Raw genomic sequence first — 22,352 nt, 5'->3', positions numbered from 1 at the left:
GGGACACACGTGCGGTGAGATACACACACGCAGGGACATGCACTCGCAGAGACATCGCACATGCAGAGACACGCACACACATGCAGAGAAACAAACACAGAGACACACAGAGTCACACACATACGGAGAGACAGACACATACAGACACACACACAGATGCATACACAGATACACAACACAGAGACGAACACACACTCAAACACACACATACGGACACACAGAGACACAGACAGACACAAACGCACAGAGAATCACACACACAGACACAGAACCACACACAGAGAGACACACGCAAACAGAAACACGCACACAGACACATAGACACACACAGACACAGGCAGACACGCACAGAGACACACGCATGGAGACACAAACATGAAGACACACACATGGAGACACACACACACACATACACACACACACACAGCGCAATACACAGACACGCACACAGACTCACACATACCCACACAGACACACACACACACACGCACAGACACGTACAGAAACACGCACACACACAGCGACTCAGACAGACACACAGAGAGAGAGACACATCGACACAGAGAGGCACACACACAGATACTGGCTCACACACATATAGACAAGGGCACACACACAGACACAGACACACACACAAGAAGCACAGATGCACACACACAGACACAGACAAACATGCAGACACACACGCAGAAACGCACACACAGACACACACACACATGCACAGACACACGCACGCAGTGGCACAGACACACACACACACAGACACAGACACCCACACAGAGACAAACCCACACAGATACACACACACACACATACACACACACAGACGCACATACACACCCAGACACACGCACACACAGAGAGACACAGGCAGACACACACACACACAGACACACACTCAGACACAGAACCACACACAGAGAGACACACGCAAACAGACACACGCACACAGAGACACACACACAGATACATATGGACACACACGTGCCGGGACACACGCACACAGAAACACACATGTGCAAGGACATGCACGCGCAGAGAGACCATAAGACCATGACATAGGAGTGGAAGTATGGCCATTCGGCCCATCGAGTCCACTCCGCAAGTCAATCATGGCTGACGGGCATTTCAACTCCACCTACCAGCATTCTCCCCGTAACCCTTAATACCTCGCGACATCAAGAATTTATCTATCTCTGCCTTGAAGCCATTTAGCGTCCCGGCCTCCACTGCACTCCACGGCTATGAATTCCACAGGCCCACCACTCTCTGGCTGAAGAAATTTCTCCGCATTTCTGTTCTGAATTTACCCCTTCTAATTCTAAGGCTGTGCCCACGGGTCCTCGTCTCCTCGCCTAACGGAAACAGTTTCTTTGCATCCAGCCTTTCTAAGCCATGTAATTTCTTGTAAGTTTCTATTTGATCCCTTAACCTTCTAAACTCCAATGAGTACAATCCCAGGATCCTCAGCCGTTCACCATATGTTAGGCCCGCCATTCCAGGGATCATCCGTGTGAATCTCCGCTGGACACGCTCCAGTACCAGTATGTCCTTCCTGAGATGTGGGGCCCAAAACAGGACACAGTACTCCAAATGGGGCCTAACCAGAGCCTTATAAAGGCTCAGTAGCACATCGCTGCTTTTATATTCCAACCCTCTTGAGATAAATGACAACATTGCATTCGCTTTCTTAATTACGGATTCAACCTGCATGTTTACCTTCAGGGAATCCTCGACTAGCACTCCCAGACCCCTTTGTACTTTGGCATTATGAATTTTCTCACCGTTTAGAAAGTAGTCTATGCTTGGATTCTTTTTTCCAAAGCGGAAGACCTCACATTTTCTCATGTTGAATTGCATCAGCCATTTCCTGCACCACTCTCCCAAAATGTCTAGATCCTTCTGGAGCCGCCCCACTTTCTCAGCACTACCTGCCTGACCACCGAACTTCGTATCATCGGCAAACTTCGCTAGAATGCCCCCAGTCCCTTCATCCAGATCATTAATATATATGGTGAACAGCTGCGGTCCCAACACTGAACCCTGTGGAACACCGCTAGTCACCGGCTGCCATTCTGAAAAAGAACCTTTTATCCCAACTCTCTGCCTTCTGTCAGACAGCTAATCCTCAACCCATGCCAGTAGCTCACCTCGAACACCATGGACCCTCACCTTACTCAGCAGCCTCTTGTGTGACACCTTATCAAAGGCCATTTGGAAATCCAGATAGACCACATCCACTGGGTTTCCCTGGTCTAACCTACTTGTCACCTCCTCAAAGAATTCTATCAGGTTCGTCAGGCACGACCTCCCCTTACTAAATCCATGTTGACTTGTTCTAATCCGACCCTGCTCTTCCAAGAATTTAGAAATCTCCTTAACGATCGATTCTAGAATTTTACCAACAACTGAGGTTAGGCTAATTGGCCTATAATTTTCATTATTTTGTCTTGATCTTTTCTTGAACAAGGGGGATACAACAGCGATCTTCCAATCGTCCGGGACTTTCCCTGACTCCAGTGATTTTTGAAAGATCTCAACCAACGCTTCCGCTATGTCTTCAGCCACCTCCCTCAGAACTCTAGGATGTAGCCCATCGGGGCCAGGAAATTTGTCAATTTTAAGACCTTTTAGCTTTTTTAGCACCATCTATTTTGTAATGGCAACCATACTCAACTCAACCCCCTGACTCTTTATAATTTTTGGGATATTACTCATGTCTTCCATTGTGAAGACAGACGCAAAGTACTTATTAAGTTCTCCAGCCATTTCCTCGTCTCCCATCACTAGCCTTCAAGAATCAATTTGAATTGTCCCAATGTCTACTTTGGCCTGTCGTTTGTTTCTTATGTATTGAAAGAAACTTTTACTATAATTTCTTATATTACTGGCTAGCCTGCCTTCATATTTGATCCTCTCCCTCCTTATTTGTCTCTTTGTTAACCTCTGTTTGTTTTTGTAGCCTTCCCAATCTTCTTATTTCCCAGTGCTTTTGGCCACTTTATAGGATCTCTCTTTTTCTTTGATACATTTCCTGACCTCCTTTACCAGCCATGGCTGTCTAATCCCTCCCCTGATAATCTTTCTTTTCTTGGGGATGAACCTCTGTACAGTGTCCTCAATTATGCCTACAAACTCCTGCCATTTTTGCTCTACCGTCTTCCCCACTAGGGTCTGCTTCCAGTCGATTTTCGCCAGTTCCTCTCTCATGCCCTCGTAATTACCTTTATTTAACTGAAACACCATTACATCCGATTTTACCGTCTCTCTTTCAAACTGCAGAGGTGCTCTTGGAGGGACATACAGAGAGAAACACAGAGACACACACATACAGAGAGAAACACACACACAGACACACACACAGCCACACAAACAGACACACACACATATACACAACACAGAGACAAACACACACACACACAAACACACACACAGACACACACATACACAGGCAGACACACACAGAGACACACGAATGGAGACACACACATGATCACACACACATGGAGACACACACACAGACACACACACACAGACACACACACAGACATACACACACCCACACACAGCGACACACACACAGACACGTACAGACACACACACACACACACAGCGACTGAGACAGAAACGCACACAGACACAGAAACACACACACACAGACACACAAACAGAGACACACACACAGATACACAAAAACAGACACATATAGACACACGCGTGCAGGGACACACGTGCGCTGAGATACACACACGCAGGGACATGCACTCGCAGAGACACGTACATGCAGAGACACGCACACACATACAGAGAAACAAACACAGAGACACACAGTGTCGCACACATACAGAGAGACACACACATAGAGACACACACACAGATGCATACACAGATACACAACACAGAGACGAACACACAAACACACACACACACACGGACACACAGAGACACAGACAGACACACACGCAGGGACATGCACTCGCAGAGACACGCACATGCAGAGACACGCACACACACACAGAAACAAACACAGAGACACAGAACCACACACAGAGAGACACACTATAACAGACACACGTACACAGAGACACACACACAGACACATACGAACACAGGCGTGCAGGGACACACGTGCACAGAAACACACACGCGCAAGGACACATGCGCTCAAAGACGCGCACTTGCAGAGACATGCACATGTAGTGATACGCGCGCACAGAGGCACGTAAACGGAGAGACACACACAAACATAGAGAAAAAATATAGAGAAACACAGAGACAAACACACACACACAGATACACACAGACACACACACACAGACACAAAGAAAGACACACATGCTGATACACACACACGGAGACACACACACACAGAATCACACACATAATCACACATAGGGACACATACAGAGACAGAGAGACACACCCACACACAGAGACACAGACACACACGCATACACACACACAGACACAGGGAGAGACACACACACAGAGACACACTGACACAGAGAGACACACACACAGATACAGGCACACACACATAGAGACACAGGCACAGACACAGACGCACACACACAGAAGCACAGACACACACATACAGACACAGACAAACACGCAGACACACACGCAGAGACGCACACACAGACACACTCACACATGCACAGACACACGCGCGCAGAGACACAGGCACACACACACGCACAGACACAGACACCCACACAGAGACACACACACACAGGGACACACACACATACACACAGACACACATGCACACCCAGACACACGCACACACAGAGAGACACAGGCAGACACACACACACACACACACACACAGACACACACACAGACACAGGACCAAACACAGAGAGACACACGCAAACAGACACACGCACACAGAGACACACACAGGGATACATATGGACACACACATGCAGGGACACATGCGCACAAAAACACACATGTGCAAAGACATGCACTCGCAGAGACACGCACATGAAGAGACACGCACACACATACAGAGAAACAAACACAGAGACACACAGTGTCGCACACATACAGAGAGAGACACACATAGAGACACACACACAGATGCATACACAGGTACACAACACAGAGACGAAAACACACAAACACACACACACACGGACACACAGGGACACAGACAGACACACACGCAGGGACATGCACTCGCAGAGACACGCACATGCAGAGACACGCACACACACACAGAGAAACACACACAGAGACACAGAACCACACACAGAGAGACACACGCAAACAGTCACACGTACACAGAGACACACACACAAACACATACGAACACAGGCGTGCAGGGACACACGTGCACAGAAACACACGCGCGCAAGGACACATGCGCTCAAAGACGCGCACTTGCAGAGACACGCGCATGTAGAGATACGCGCGCACACAGACACACACACACAGACACACACATGGCGAAACACACACAGACACACATACAGACACACACACAGACATACAGACACCCACACAAAGATACACACACACACAGACACGTACAGATACACACACACACAGCGACTGAGACAGAAACGCACACAGACACACACAGACACAGAAACACACACACAGAGACACACAAACAGAGACACACACACAGATACACAAAAACAGACACATATAGACACACGCGTGCAGGGACACACGTGCGCTGAGATACACACACGCAAGGACATGCACTCGCAGAGACACGCACATGCAGAGACACGCAAACACATACAGAGAAACAAACACAGAGACACACAGTGTCACACACATACAGAGAGACACACACATAGAGACACACACACAGATGCATACACAGGTACACAACACAGAGACGAACACACACACACACGGACACACAGACACACATAAAGACACACACCCAGACACAAACAGAGACACAGAAACAAACACACAGAGACACACGAACAGAGAGACACACACATATACACAAAAACAGACACATACAGACACACACGTGCAGGGACACACGTGCGCTGAGATACACGCACACAGGGACATGCACTCGCAGAGATATCGCACATGCAGAGACACGCACACACATACAGAGAAACAAACACATGACACACAGAGTCACACACATACAGAGACACACCCATACAGACACACACACACAGATGGATACACAGATACACAACACAGAGACGAACACACCCACAAACACACGCACACGGACACACAGAGACACAGACAGACCCAAAAATACAGAGAAACACACACAGAGACACAGAACCACACACAGAGAGACACACGCAAACAGACACACGCACACAGAGACACACACAGAGATACATATGGACACACGCATGCAGGGACACATGCGCACAGAAACACACGCGCGCAAGGACATGCACACACAGAGACGTGTTCTTGCAGAAACACGCGCAAACATACATAGAAAAAAACAGAGAGAAACACAGAGACACACACATACAGAGAGAGACACACACACAGATACGCACAAAGACACACAAACAGACACAAACACGCATACACAACACAGAGACAAACACACACACAGACACACACATACACAGGCAGACACACACAGTGACACACGAATGGAGACACACACATGGACACACACACAAATGGAGACACACACACATACACACACACAGACACATAGACACACAGGCACAGACAGACACACACAGAGACACACGCATGGAAACACACACATGAAGACACACACATGGAGACACACACACACACAGACACACACACACACAGTCATACACACACCCACACACATATATACACACACAGCCACACAGAGACACACACACACAGACACGCACACACACAGCGACTCAGACAGATACAGAGAGAGAGAGACACACTGACACAGACAGACACACACACAGATACAGGCACACACACATAGAGACACAGGCACACACACAGACACAGACGCACACAAACAGAAGCACAGACGCCATCTGTGTGTCGTGTTCAATCCACCTATCTTACACATCTTTGGGATATGAGGGCGAAACACACACATTAACGGGGAGAATGTGCAAACTCCACACGGTCAGTGACCCAGAGCCGGGATCGAAACTGGAATCTCGGCGCCGTGAGACTGCAGTGATAAACATTGCGCTACCCTGCTGCACTGGAGTGAGTTAAATCTAACCCGTAGATTAGATTCCACTCTGTGACACACTCCAGTGTATCTGTTATTCTATGTACAATCCATGCCGAACCCCTCGATAAGATTCCAGTCTGTAACATTCCCAGGTATCTGTTATTCCATATGTAAACCGTCCTGAACCACTGGATTAGTTTTGTGCCTGTAACTCACTCCCGGGTATCTATTATACTTTATATGAACTATCGCAAACCCCTCGAATAGATTCCTGTTTGTAACTCATTCCCTGGTATCTATTATTCTATATATAAACCTCCCTGAACCCTCGATTAGTTTCCAGTCTGTATTTAACTCCCGGGTATCTGCTATTCTTTATATAAACCATCATGAACCCCTCGATTAGATTCCAGTCTGTAACTCACTCCCGGTATCTGTTATTCTATAAATAAACCATCCTGATCCCCTCGATTAGATTCCAGTCTGTAACTCAGTCCCGGGTGTCTGTTATTATATATATAAACCATCCCGAACCCCTCGATTCGATTCCAGTCTGTAGCTCACTCCCTGTATCTGTTATTCATTAAGTAAACCATCCTGATCCCCTCGATTAGATTCTATTCCGTAACTCACTCCCGGGTATCTGTTATTCTATATATAAACCACCCCGAACCCCTCGATTAGATTCCAGTCTGTAACTCACCCCCGGGTATCTGTTATTCTATATGTAAACCATCACGAAACGCTCGATTAGATTGCAGTCTGCAACTCACTCCCGGGTATCTGTTATTCCATATATAAACCATCTTGAACCGCTCGATTAGATTGCAGTCTGTAATTCATTCCCAGATATAATTTATTCCATGTATCAGCCAAGGATATGCCGGACTGAGATGAGGGGACGTTTCATCACACCGATAGTGGTGAATCCTGGGAATTCTATATCCCAGAGGGATGTCGAGACTCCGTCATTCAGCCTGTTCTAGACTGAGATCGACGGAGCAACACGAGGTACGATGTTTGGGCAGGAACACGGTGTTGAAATGGGAGAATCACCATGATCGTATTGACTGGTAGAGCGAGCTCGAAGGGCTGAATTGTCCAGTCCTGCTCCTATTCCTTATGGTCTGTTATTGCTACTTATTTACCTGTTGATCTGTTTAAAATTATTCGGAAAAGTAGGAGGGGAACGAATTAGGCATGGTGTCTGCACGTCCTCCCCGTGTGTGCGTGGGTTTCCTCCGGGTGATCCGGTTTCCTCCCACAGTCCAAAGATGTGCGGGTTAGGTGGATTGGCCATGTTAAATTGCCCATGGTGTCCTGAAAAAAGTAAGGTTAAGGTGGGGTGGGGTTGTTAGGTTACGGGTATAGGGTGGATACGTGGGTTTGAGTAGGGTGATCATTGCTCAGCATAACATCGAGGGCCGAAGGGCCTGTTCTGTGCTGTACTGTTCTATGTTCTATGTTTTTGACTTATATATTGCAGTAATCATCATTTGAGGTCAGTTCCGTTATGCTGATAATATCCTATCTTCTTAAATAATTAAACCCTTCCTTTGGAAACATTGCCTCGCTCTCACTACTTGCTGTAAATATCCTTTTGAGGAAATTGTAGAGGAACATTTATTCCGTTTGCATCCCCGTGCTGTACCTTTCATGGGAGTGTTTGATGGGGCAGTGTGGACAGCGGCGTGCAGAGGTCTAGTGATGCCCGGTGCAAATCTTGATTGTATGCCCCAAAGACTCAAGTATAAGGCCTAATATACTGAGAAATATTATGAGAAAGGAAAACATTTTGAATATATAAACACAGATGAAACATGAAATAAACGCTTTATTCGATTTAATATTAATCAATCAAATTTATTAAGTTCTTTTCCCCAAATGATACCTCCTGTCACAAAACACCTGAACTACTTCACTTTTTACATCAGCTGTGAGAAATTCTTTTTCAATGCTTATTAAAGCCAGGTTGGTCAGTCGCTCCTGTGACATAGAAGACCTCAGATATGTTTTTATTAATTTCAGTTTTGAAAATGACCTTTCACAGCTTGCGACTGAAAATGCGATTGTAAGCAGTAATCTGTATGAAACACACAGCGTCGGAAAGACATCCCTCCCATACTGCAGTAAAGACTCCAGAGCATCTTTAGGATCAGGGGGAACTCTAGTCCCTCCAGCTCGAAGGAGCATCACAAAATCAATAATTTTGTCATATAACTGAATTGCAACCACATCATTGTCATAATAATTTGCAAAGTCTGAACATTCCTTTTTAATTTCGCTCTTTCTTGTTCATCTCCACTGATAATTTTGTGCAATTTATATCATAGACTTGCAAATTAGTTGTATCTGTATTCGAATATTAGCATGTTAAGGAATAAATGTCTCCTATTCCGAGATTAAATGCCATAGCAGTCCTCTGATCATCCAGGCTTCACTCTTACTACATCCCACGTAAATATTTCATTAAATATCACCAAAAAACCTATAAAAAACGTAGTTGCACCCGTTCTAGAGCTATTCACTGACCTCTTTATCTTTGCCATCTCTAAGGTATAGGACGGCTGCCTGAGGTTAAATTGCGCTGTAAGTTAGTCAATTTCCCCTTAGCGCTGGGATTCTAGGGGTATTGTTCTCTTCTTCAGTCATTTTGCTTTGCAGCACGGTAGCACAGTGGTTAGCATAAATGCTTCACAGCTCCAGGGTCCCAGGTTCGGTTCCCGGCTGGGTCACTGTCTGTGCGGAGTCTGCACGTCCTCCTCATGTGTGCCTGGGTTTCCTCCGGGTGCTCCGGTTTCCTCCCACAGTCCAAAGATGTGCGGGTTAGGTGGATTGGCCATACTAAATTGCCCGTAGTGTCCTAAAAAGTAAGGTTAAGGGGGAGTTGTTGGGTTACGGGTACAGGGTGGATACGTGAGTTTGAGTAGGGTGATCATTGCTCGGCACAACATCGAGGGCCGAAGGGCCTGCTCTGTGCTGTACTGTTCTAAATCTAAATCAATGGGTGAGATGTTATGTCTCAAAAGTTGCGCCTCCCTCCTCTGCAACCCCCATGGAGAAGGATATGAGCAGCAACGTCATGGAAATACTGTTATGACCCTTGTGGAAACAACTACAAACAACCCAACTAAGACCAATATACAAGACTTCACTTTTATATTAGCAATCACACCAAAATCAACGTAAATTAAACATGAATTAACAGGAAAATTGCAATAATATGACCGATAAATTACACATAGCAGATACAAAGACATATCTCACACATTTCGGTCAGCTCATTCAGCACGTATCGCTTTCAGTTCAGCCACAATATCCTTCAAAACGTTGAACTTCTTCAAATCAAATTCCATCTTCATTTCTCTAAAGCTTTAACACCAAGTCTCATCAAACTACTTCACCCAATTTCCACAAATATAATTTTCACAGTCAACACATTTCCAGATCCTTTCTTCTTCACAAAACCCTGGTCATGTGAGGCCTGTTTGTGCACTATGCCAGCGCATAAAGGGTCCCCAAATCCAGATATAAAAGCTCTGTTCAAGATCCGAGCTCCAGCAGCTTGCAGTCAAGTCTCTGAGAATCTCTCCTGCACCCTGCTGACCCTGGGCTTTAAGTATAAAGGGTAAGAGAGCAAAAGTTAAGAGGCCATGATGAATCTTTATAAAATACTGGTTCTGTCCCAAATGGGTGCCCCTGGCCCAAATGTCAAATTCTGGGCACGACAGTTTAAAAGTTGACAGCTACAGAGAGGGTGCAGAGAAGAGTTTTAAAATAGATCAAAAGATAAAGAATAAATAAAACTCACCCATGGTGGCAATTCCGTCGATTCTGGAGAATTCGCGCCCTTTCTGCTCCCTCTCCAGCCTCCGAGTCCAAAGCTCCACCCGACCGCGGTGCGCAGGCGCGCTCCGGCCGACCGCGGTGCGCAGGCGCACTCCACCCGACCGCGGTGCGCAGGCGCGCTCCGGCCGACCGCGGTGCTGCCCCCATCCAGTCGCTGCCCGGGGCCAGCGCCCCGCCCCCCCCCCCCCCTCTGCACGCCGCTGAGTGTGGAGGGAGCTTTACTCTGTATCTAACTCCGTGCTTTACCTGTCCTGGGAGTGTTTGATGGTGACAGTGTAGAGGGAGCTTTACTCTGTAACTAACCTCGTGCTGTACCTTTCCTGGAATGTTTCATGGGGATAGTGTCGTGCGAATTTATATGTAGGAACGATCCTGGACCCCTCGATTAGATTCCAGTGTGTTACTCTATCCCAGGAATCTGTTTTTCTATGTATAGACCTCGATGATTGCAGTCTGTAAATCACTCTCGTGTGTCTGTTATTCGATATAAATAAACAATCCAGAACCCTTTGATTAGATTCCAGTCTGTAACTCACTCCCGTTGTTCTATATATCAACTGTTCAGAACTCATCGATTAGATTGCAGTCTGTAACTCTCACCCAGGTATCTGTAATTCTATATATAAACCATCCTTACCCCTCGATTAGATTGCTGTCTGTACCTCACTCAAGGGTATCTGTTATTCTATATATAAACCAACCCGAACCCCTCGATTAGATTCCAGCCTGTAACTTAGTCACGGTTATCTGTTATTCTATATATAAGCTATTCAGAACCCATCGATTGGATACCAGTCTGTAACTAACTCCCATCTATGGTAGTGGAGTCAGACACTTTAGGAACATTCATGAAATTATTGGCTAAGCATAAGGAGTGCAATGGAATGATTGGGAGTATGTTAATTTGATTTTAGTTTCAGACTAGTTCGACGCAACATCGTGGGAAGAAGGGCCTGTGCTGTACTGTACAGTTCTATGTGCTATGTTCTATGTTCCATTGTCAACCCCTTCTTTCTGGACTTTGGTTTTCACATCCGCAAAATGTTTCACGCTCCCTCAATGTTTGTACATGATATATGAAATGCTTGCTGAAGTGCCACTCACAGATCACAGCTTGGCTCTTGTACTGTGTGTGCGACTCATCTTCTCCGAATGTGGCTACAGTTCCGTCATTCGCTCTGAAACTGGATTGAGAGATACACGGCTTTCTGCTGAGATAGTGATAGATCATTCCCACCCGAATTTACCGATGAGTGCCCGTTCCCGGTCTGCCTATGTGTTTTAAAAGTCTCTCGTTGAGTGGATAGCAGACGTCCTTGTATCACAATTTAACTGTGACAACTCACGCTCCCCCAGCGATCTGGTCTATCAACACATTCGGACAGTACATAACAATGACATCTCCCGAACAATTTAATATTAATGGCGATGATGTGCCTCGGGTCAATGGGTAAGATTTCACCTCATCTGTACTCGAATATTTGAGAGCAGGCGAGGGACATTGGTGACGTCAGAATTAGGAGGTTGCAGACGTCACGCTATACACCAATACGTCCAGATAGCTCTGCTAATAGAGCATGAGGTGTCTCGGAGCTCTGTCACGCTAATCAGAGTGTCCGTCAACCCCCCAGCTAATAGTGTGGCCTGGAACGTCCGCTACTTCCCCGTTGAAGTAGACCCTGCCCCTCATTATCATTTTAAGCACATACCACTTTCCCTCACTTTTACCATAGCTGCAACGATAGGAGCAACACGTGTTGCTGATCAGCGATAGCCACAATCTTTGCCAATCTCTCTGACACCAAAGTGATAGGATCCACCCTGCTAATGTTGCGACAGTGAGAGTGGGTCCCTCCGCTTTTTGCCATGGGAGTACTGCCGGTCCGCTGTTTCTGAACGACGATGATGGTAAAATTGTAAAAAGGAATTAATTGCTCCAAATTGTCAATCACTCATTTTTGTATCTCTGAATGCATCGAAAAATCGAAACAAAGGGATATTTCAGTACATTCGTCAACTGCTCCCTGAAAATGGTTTGGGTCACGGCATAAATACAAGTGTTTGTGCAGGAGCTCAGGAGCTGCAACATGAAGCCAATTTCCAGAACAACATCACTCATCAACGCAGAATCAGCAATCAAATAATATGTCCGTCTCCATATAGAATACACCATTAGAACTGTCCACAACAGGATGAAATTCAACGAGATAATGAACAGCAATATGATTGATTTTCTTCGACTCTCCATCTCTGAGTCTCTGGAATTCTTCGCATCATTGTTTGCCCGAAGTCGGCTGCGGACTTTACTGCTCACCACTATGTGTCTGATGGTTGCAACATTAAACAACAGAATCAGGACGAATGGGACACACGGGGTCACCATGTGATGCAGAAACTCGATGACGATCCAAACAGCAGATAATTGAGTGGCGAATGTTAGAATACAAAAGCTGGGTGTGTTTCTAACCGAGTACCTGTCTGACAACATGAAATACCAAAAAATATTTTTAAAACAGCTCACCACAGCCACGGTTCCAAGAACCACAGCAGCCACTTTCTCGGTGCAATATTTATAGCTGAGCTTCTGACAACAAATGGCCACAAACCGATCAAAGGTGAAAGACACAGTGAACCAGACGGAACAGTCCGTTGCTGCATAAAGAAATACAGCATGGACATTACACACACGGAAAGACCACAGGAAATAAAACCGCTCCCAGTAAACAATTGGGATGTGTCTGAATATCAGATCGATAAGAATGACCAGTAGATCTGCTGCTGCCATGGCCAGAATGTAGCGAGTGACACATCTGGAGAGTCCACAATTCCGGAGAGTCAGGGTCACAATTGTAGCTACATTAGCTGGAGGGAAGCAAAATTAGCAGTCAAATTATGCATCTGGACGGAGAAAAAAAGCGTTAGTTTGACAGAACGATTATTGATCCATTTCAAATAGTAGGTCGGAAAGGTATACAGTGGTTGTTACTGCTCTTCATACTCTAGGCCCAGGTTCTATTCCCGGATTGGGTCACTGTCTGTGCGGAGTCATGACGTTCTCCCCGTGCCAGCATGGTTTTGTTTTGCTCCGGGTGCTGTGCTTTCCTCCCACAGTTCGCTGAAGGGCTCGTTCGGTGTATTGGCCTTTCTAAGTTGCCCATAATGTCCAAAATGGTTTGGTGGGGTTACTGGGTTACGGGGATAGGGTGAAGGCGTGACCCTAAGTAGCGTGCTCTTTCCAAGGCCGGAGCAGACTCGATGGGCCGAATGACCTCCTTCTGCACAATAAATTCTATGACTGTATGAAATATATCACTGAATCAATCCAGTAACATTTTAGGTGGTTGTTTTTTAAAGGACACGGACGCTATTGACTGATGGAAATTCTTATGTTGATAAATTCGATGCTTTATAGTGGAGTATAAATAAAGTAGGACAGTGATTAAGAGGAAAATTAGGAGGGCGGGGAAGGACCATGAAATCTCCTTGGCAGGAATAGTAACGTAAATCCCAAAGCATCTTATTCATATGTAAAAAAAACAACAACAGGGTGACCAGCGAAAGGATTGGATCGGTTAAGGTGAGTGCGGGGAATCTTTATGTTGAACAAGAGGACGCGAAGAGTACTAAGTGAGTAATTTTAATCAGTGTTCACAAAGAAAAGGACTGTGTGGAAGATGATTCCTGCGTAGGTTGTGTGGATAGTCTTGGTTATGTTGAAATCAAAAAGTAGGAAGTATTTTAAAATATTTTAAAGTAGATACGTGTCATTGGCCGGATGGGTTTACCCCTCAATACTGAGAGAAGCAAGGGAGGAAATAGTTAGGGCCTTAACTGACATCTTTGTGTCCTCCTTGGCCACAGCTGAGATACCACAGGATTGGAGAATTGCTGATGTCGTACTGCTGTTTCAGAAAGGCAGCAGCGATGATCCAGGAAATTATATGGGGTTGAGCCTCGCATTGGCAGTAGGTAAATTATTGAGCAGTGTTTTCAGGGACACGATTGATCCCCATTTGGAAACAAATGGGATCCTTTGAGATAGACAGGATGGGTTTGTGAAGGGCATGTCGTGCCGCACTAACTTAATCGAGTATTTTTGAGGATGTGGCAAAGATGATTGATCAGGGGCGGGCAGTAAATGTTGTTTTCATGAATTTCAGTAAAACCGTTGACAAAGGACACCATGGTGGCTCAGTGATTACCGCCTCACGATGTCGAGGTGCCAGGTTCAATATCGGCTCTGGGCCTCTGTCTGTGTGGAGTTCGGACATACTTCCCGTGTTTGCGTGGGGTTTGCCCCCAAAACCAGAAGATGCGCAGTGTAGTTTGATTGGCCATGCTAAATTGCGCCTTAATTGGAAAAAAATAAATCGCATATTTTAAGGTTACTAAAAAGAACATTTTTCCAAATGCCTCCTGGCAGATTGGTACAAAAGGTGACGTCACATGGGGTTTGAGGTGAGGTGGTAAGATGGAAACATAACTGGCTCGGTCACGGATGGCAGAGGGAAGCAGTGAAATGTTTTTGTTCTGAATGAAATGCAATGACCCGCGGTTTTCCACATGGAACTGTGCTGGGTCGTTTGTTGTTTGGAGTACATAGGAACGATTTGGACGAAAATGTAGCTGGTCTGCTTAGTAAGTTTGTGGATGACACCAAGTTTGGTGAAGTGGCAGACAGTGTTGAGGATTGTCAGAGGACGCAGCAGGGCATATATAGATTGGAGACTTGGATAGGGAAATGTTAAATGGATTTTATTCAGGCTAAATGCGAATTGATGCATTTCGGTAGGTCCAATATAGAGGGGAAATATGCAGTAAATGGCAAAACTCTTAGGAATATGGAACGTCAGAGGGATCTGGGCAAACAGATCCACAGATGTTTGAAAGCGGCAACACAAGTGACAACGTAGTGAAGAAATCATACAGAATGCTTGCCTTCATTGGACGTGGCATTTAGTATAAAAATTAGCAAGTCATGGATAGACCCTTGGTAAGGCCGCAATTGGAATATTGCACACAATTATTGATGCCACATTACAGAAGGATGTGGAGTTTTTCGGCAGGGTGCAGAGGAGGTTCATCAGGATTTTTCCTGGTCTCGACGGAATAAGCTATGCGGATGCTGAATAGACTATTTATATTAGAAAGACGGAGATTTATGGGTGGCCTGATAGAAGTCTACAATATTCTGAGGGGCATGGATAGAGTGGATAGGCATGCACCCTTTCCCATGGTGGATGGGTCAGGCACCATGGGACTTAGGTTTAAAATCCGTGGGGCAAAGTGAAGCGGATATGTGCGAAGCAGAGGGTGGTGAGTGCCTGGAACGCGTTGCCAGGGAAGGTTGTGAAAGCAAATACATTAATGGCGTTGAAAAGGAAATTTTCAAAAACATGCGTAGGATGGGTACAGAGGGGTGCAGGAAATGGGGGTTTCATTTCATGCAGAACTGACATCAGTATTTTAATAAGATGGATATGTTCCGTTGGGATGGCATCCACCTGAATTGGACTGGGAACATTGTTCCAGAGAGAAGGACAAAATAGGGCCGTCAAAATGACTTTAAACAAGCAAATAGCGGGGAAGGGTAAAACTATAAGATGTATCACGGTTAAGCAGGTTAGCATGTGAGGAGAAGTTAGAGATTAATAGAATAAACCGTCAGAGCAAGACCATCTGGTGCGAGGACGGAAGGACACGGAAAATGAGATGTGACTGGGGAAGCGAAAGTTAACCTTATTCCGAATACTGTGTGCATTCAGGTACAAGGATTCCAAATATTTCCGATTGAATCACCTTTCACTTGTGAGATTTTCTTGCGCACTATTCTTTTCACACATTCTGACCTCCTTGATTTATCTCTGGTGACAATGTGCCTCATCCACAACTTTGGCTTCCCCAGTCACCTTACATTTTTCTCCCGTGTCCTTCTGTCCTCGCTGCGGATAGACTAGCCCTGACGGTTTATTCTATTAATCTCTAACTTCTCCTCACATGCTGACCTGCTGCTCTGGTTCCTATTAACCATGATACATCTTGCAGTTTTTCCCTTCCCCTCTATTTGCTTGTTTAAAGTCATTGTGACGGTCCTATTATCTCCTTCCCGCGGGAACAATGTTCTCAGTATTCAGGTGGACGTCTTTACTATGTTGTCCTTCCCAATGTGGGCCACTAAAACTGCATTCGCCCCTCCCACTCCAATATAATTTCACGCCAGTTAGAGATGTCTCTCACCCTGGCACCGGGCAGCCAACATACCATGTTACACTCTTGGTCCTGCTCGAAAAGGATGCCCTTTGTCTCCCTAATCAATGAATACCCTACTGCTGCCAATTTTTTGGCTTCCCCGCTCGAATGGCCTCCCGTTCCAAGGCACAGTGGTCATCTTCCTCAGCCTCCCTACAATCCTTGTCCATATCAACAATGGAGCAAGTACCTGTACCTGTTGCACAAGGTCAAGAGCTGCAGCACCTCTATGCCTGGAATTCTCGACCTGCCTCAATAGCAGCCACACGCTCCCGTCTGTCCCTGACCACTGGCTGAATTCAAAGTAGTGAGCCTAAGTGGTGTGACTGCCTCCTGTAACACAGAGTCTAGATACCACTCCTCCTCCCTGGTCAGTCGCAAAGCCTGAAGCTCAGAATCCAACCCATCAAATCTGAGCCGGTGTTCCTCGAGCAAACAACATTTACTACACATGTGGTCACTAGGAAACACAATGGGGCCATCAGCTCTTACTTCGTGCCAGAACAACACACCACACGCCCCTGAAGCTCTCGTTTTTAAATTGAATTTTGATGTTTCGAACTTTTAAAACATTTTTAATATTCCCCCATTACCTCAATATGAACACAATTTATAATAAGAAATTGAAAATGGATTTTCAAATTTGAACAGATTCCTTATTCGCCAAGAAAATCACATCTTCCTGTGATGACACACCATTCCACCGCCCCCCCCCCCCCCAAACTCGGAACACTGTGTCACTGAATCATGAAACCGCTTTACATTTCAAGGGTCTGCTGGATAATCTCCTGCTCAGCTCTGCGTCCGATATTTCCGTTTCACCGTCTCCCAGTTTTCCACCCAACTCAGCTGCAGCCTGCTTCAAGAATGCAACTCGCCAAACGACTAGCTTTCAATTACCCGATTTGAGGGCTAATTTAACATTCAATTGAAGACCAGTTCAATCACTAGTTACGCCCTTATAACGCTTTAGAACTCACGACTTGAACGCCCTGTTTTTTTACCCAGCCCTAAATCAATCCCGTTCAGCCACGTAAAAGTCTCAGTGCAGGTTCCTGGTGACAGAGAACGCCGGAGATTGCGACAAATAAGAGATTCACATATAAGTAACTTCACTTAAAAAGGGAATGGAACAGCTGTCAAAACGCTGAGCAACGCGAAAGGAAACATATGTGCGTCTGCATGCATCAGAATAAAGTCTAACAGCACCAGGTTAAAGTCCAACAGGTTTTTCCAATCACTGTCTTTTGCAGCGCAGCTCCTTCCTCAGGTGAGGAAGGACCAAAGGAAGGAGCTGCGCTCCGAAAGCTGTTGGACTTTGCCCTGGTGTTGTAAGATTTCTAACTTTGCCCTCTCCTGTCCAACGCCGGCATCTCCACATCATGCATCGGCTTGCTGACTGAACTGATTTTCTGTGATTTATAATTGAGAACACGAGGCATGGATTTTCTGTGCGCTACAGAGTTTGGTAATCTGAAATGTTTGGCTGATGGCTTTGGCGTTCTCGAGTCGTACTTTAACAAAAACGCATTTTGAGAATATTTGAAGGGGTTTCTCAGGCAGAATTGGGAAAGTGGTATTTTGGAGGTGATATAATACAGATTTGCAACTGGATATTATGTGGTCTCGGAACTCCCCTCAATGTGAAAGCAGTTGCAGAGATTGGGAACTATACTTTTTTAAGGCTCAGACATTGGACAGTTCAGTGAAATTACATTGATGGAGAGGTAAAAGTGTTTCAGATTGAAATTCACAAAATGCATTTTCACATCCAAATATAAATGACAACAATATCCATGTTTAACAATGAATTGGAAAATTAAAAGGCAGACAACGTTACTTACCAGGGACACCGAAAACTGCAAGGAAGGGATAGTAACCCGCCTGAATAACCTGGAGTGTGAAATAGATCCGTTTTTCCAATGACATCCATTTATAAAATGTGGAAAGATGGTAAAGCGCGCCGAATAAACCCTTGTTTACTGTTTGAACATTCCACTCTTTTGTTCTCAGATTCTGATCAACTCGGATTATTTCCAGATTCTCACCCATTGATGTATCATTCCTACCAACAGTCCTCAGATTCTGAAACATTGTTGTATCATTCCAATGCATTGTTGTCACATTCACAGCCATTGCTGTAACATGCCAGACTGTGAATCTCAGATTCCAAGCTCTCCCCTCGCACCGTAGGAGCCGCTGATCTCTCTCAGTTGCCAAAATGATGCTGTCGAAGAGATTATGTGAGAACATCTTGAAAGGAGTCTCGTTTTATAAAAAGTGGAATCTCTCAAGGGAAACAATTTGGCTCCACGGAGACTGATCCAATTTCCATTACATGAAATACAGGTAGTAATATCCGTGTATATTATAGTAGTAATTCAAGGACCAGGGCAATACTCTGGGCATGGGTTTGAATTCAACCAGGGAGGAATAGAATCCAATATATATAGAACATAGAACAGTACAGCACAGAACAGGCCCTTCGGCCATCAATGTTGTGCCGAGCCATGATCACCTTACTCAAACCCACGTATCCACCCTATACCCGTAACCCAACAACCCCCCCCCCCCCTCAACCTTACTTTTTTATTTGGACACTACGGGCAATTTAGCATGGCCAATCCACCTAACCCGCACATCTTTGGACTGTGGGAGGAAACCGGAGCACCCGGAGGAAACCCACGCAAACAGGGGGAGGGCGTGCAGACTCCACACAGACAGTGACCCAGCCGGGAATCGAACCTGGGACCCTGGAGCTGTGAAGCATTTATGCTAACCACCATGCTACCCTGCTGCCCATCCTATTACATTTATATCTAGAAATAAATTCCGAATGGTGGTCGTGAAACTTTTTCAGAATGTCGTAAAAACTCAGCTGGCTCACTAATGTCCTTCAGGGAATAATAACAAATGTGCAGTAAAAAAGCAGGTGCAGTTAACTATTTTCAATGAGACAGGATTTGCATGAGACATTGACTAAAATCTAACAATCAGCCATGGATATCACAATGACGCCGAGAAATTGAGATTTGTACAGTGAACAAGAGCACTAAGACAGGGGAAAATAATAATCACTGTAGCAATCTCTGTAATGCTAACTGGTGAGTTTCGAGAGCTCACAACTCGGGACAAAACTATTCGTTGTGATAAGACATCCGCACCACAAATGACACTAGATTGACTGATGCGTTCGCCTCATATGCAGCCGAAGATTGCCAGAAAGCTTGGGAATCTGTTGATCCTCCTGACTGAACACACACTGTGACATTGCTCCTTCACCATTTAACCCGAAGCGACACCCGGGCACGAAGATCACCCCCAAAATGGCAAAATCTTTTTGCTCTAATTCAGGAACACAGGGCAATCTAGAAACATGACAGGGGGCACAGAGAGATAATAATATAGGCACATTCCCCTCCTATCCCGAGAAACCCGGTCCAGATAATTGTGGTGGACCCACAAACAGGACACATCCAACCGAAAATACCATGATTAGCATCAACCGGCCAGAATTATAATTGTGATCGGCTCCGTCACTTCTTTCCCAGACGCTCGCGAAGCAAACCAGTATTGTCAAGTTCCTGATGAAACTCACCAGCCCTTGGACGGGCCGACAGGAGCTCGGATGGCACCAATATGCACGACAGAAGAATCTCCATAGTTTTGAGGGGCGGAGGTTCCTGACTCAATCTCCCCACGCCCCCGCTATGTACTCAATGACGGTCTCAGGGATCTGCAGAGTGGTTCTGCAGCGCCAATTTGAGAATATAGGGCGGCTCCTCGTGCACAGATGGGTTGGAGGCAGCCTGCAAATGCCAATGGGACAGTGGAGGGTCCCGAACAACACTTAACACCAGCAGCTCAGCCCGAATTGAATGGTGCATTGAAAGGAAAATCATGTTGAGCGGTTTCAAGGGCCATTTGCAACAAGGTGGAGAAACTCATCCTTTGGAGTTGAGATAGGAAGAAATATTTATTTTCCATTTTGCGATCTTGAATGATTTATCTCAAGGACCGAACACGTCTTAGATTTCGATCGAATGAGAAAGTTTAATTTATTCTTCAAAACAGGAAATTGCATTGTTTGAAAAATGGATAGTGTTAAAAGCATCATCCTTGATTTCTGTGTGCAAATCCATGGACATCTGTACCGTGAGCCAATTGCATGTTCAGCCTGGCAAAATGTCACGGTATCTCTCGGTATAACATGTGCTCTGGAATCGAGAGCCGGTTTGTTCCCAACTCAAATATGACAGGGCGGAATATCAGTAGAGGTCGCTGTAGGCAATATACATTACTCATAATGCTGTAGGCATTACAGCGCAGCACAGGCCCTTCGGCCCTCGATGTTGCGCTGACCTGTAAAAGCAATCTAAAGCCCATCTACACTATTCCATTAGCATCCATATGTTTATCTAATGACCATTTAAATGCCCTTAGTGTTGGCGAGTCCACTATTGTTGCAGTCAGGGCATTCGATGCCTCGACTACTCTCTGAGTAAAGAACTTACCTCTGACTTCTATTCTCTATCTACCCTCAATTTAAAGCTATGTCCGTGCTAGCCATCACCATCCGAGGGAAAAGGCTCTCACTGTCCATCCTATCTAACACTGATCATTTTGTATGGCTTTATTAAGTCACCTCTTAACCTTTTTCTCTCTAACGAAAACGCCTCAAGTCCCTTAGCATTTCCTCATCAGATCTTCCCTCCATACCAGGCAACATCCTGGTAAATCTCCTCTGCACTCTTTCCAATGCTTCCACGCCCTTCCTATAATGCGGCGACCAGAACTGCAAGCAATACTCCAAATGCATGTGCAGCGGGGTTTTGTATTGCTGCAACATGACCTCATTGCTCCGAAACTCCATCCCTCTACCAATATAAGCTAACACGCCGTACCACTGCTTAACAACCCTATCAACCTGGGTTGCAACTTTCAGTACGTGAACACCGAGATATCTCTGCTCACCCACATTACCAAGAATCTTACGTCAGCCCAGTACTCCCTATTCCTGTTACTCCTTACATAATGAATCACCTCACACTTTTCTGCATTAAACTTCATTTGCCACTTCTCAGCCCAGCTCTGCAGCTTATCTATGTCCCTCTGTCAG

At 45.6% G+C, this 22,352-nt stretch overlaps 1 protein-coding gene across 1 annotated transcript; it reads right to left on the bottom strand.

The window, feature by feature from the left end:
- Window positions 1–12,932: 12,932 nt before the first annotated feature.
- On the bottom strand, window positions 12,933–19,486 carry LOC119960666 (probable G-protein coupled receptor 139). Its single transcript, XM_038788290.1, has 2 exons — window positions 19,078–19,486; window positions 12,933–13,846 (listed from the first exon to the last, which is right to left on the bottom strand). The coding sequence occupies exons 1-2, from the start codon at window positions 19,484–19,486 to the stop codon at window positions 12,933–12,935; spliced, it is 1,323 nt and encodes a 440-aa protein (XP_038644218.1).
- Between the last annotated feature and the right edge of the window lie 2,866 nt (window positions 19,487–22,352).

Source organism: Scyliorhinus canicula, unplaced genomic scaffold (genome assembly GCF_902713615.1).
Source record: "Scyliorhinus canicula unplaced genomic scaffold, sScyCan1.1, whole genome shotgun sequence".
NCBI lineage: Eukaryota > Metazoa > Chordata > Chondrichthyes > Carcharhiniformes > Scyliorhinidae > Scyliorhinus > Scyliorhinus canicula.
Note: the sequence above shows the minus strand (reverse complement) of the source record. Positions and strands in the feature narration are given on the sequence as shown.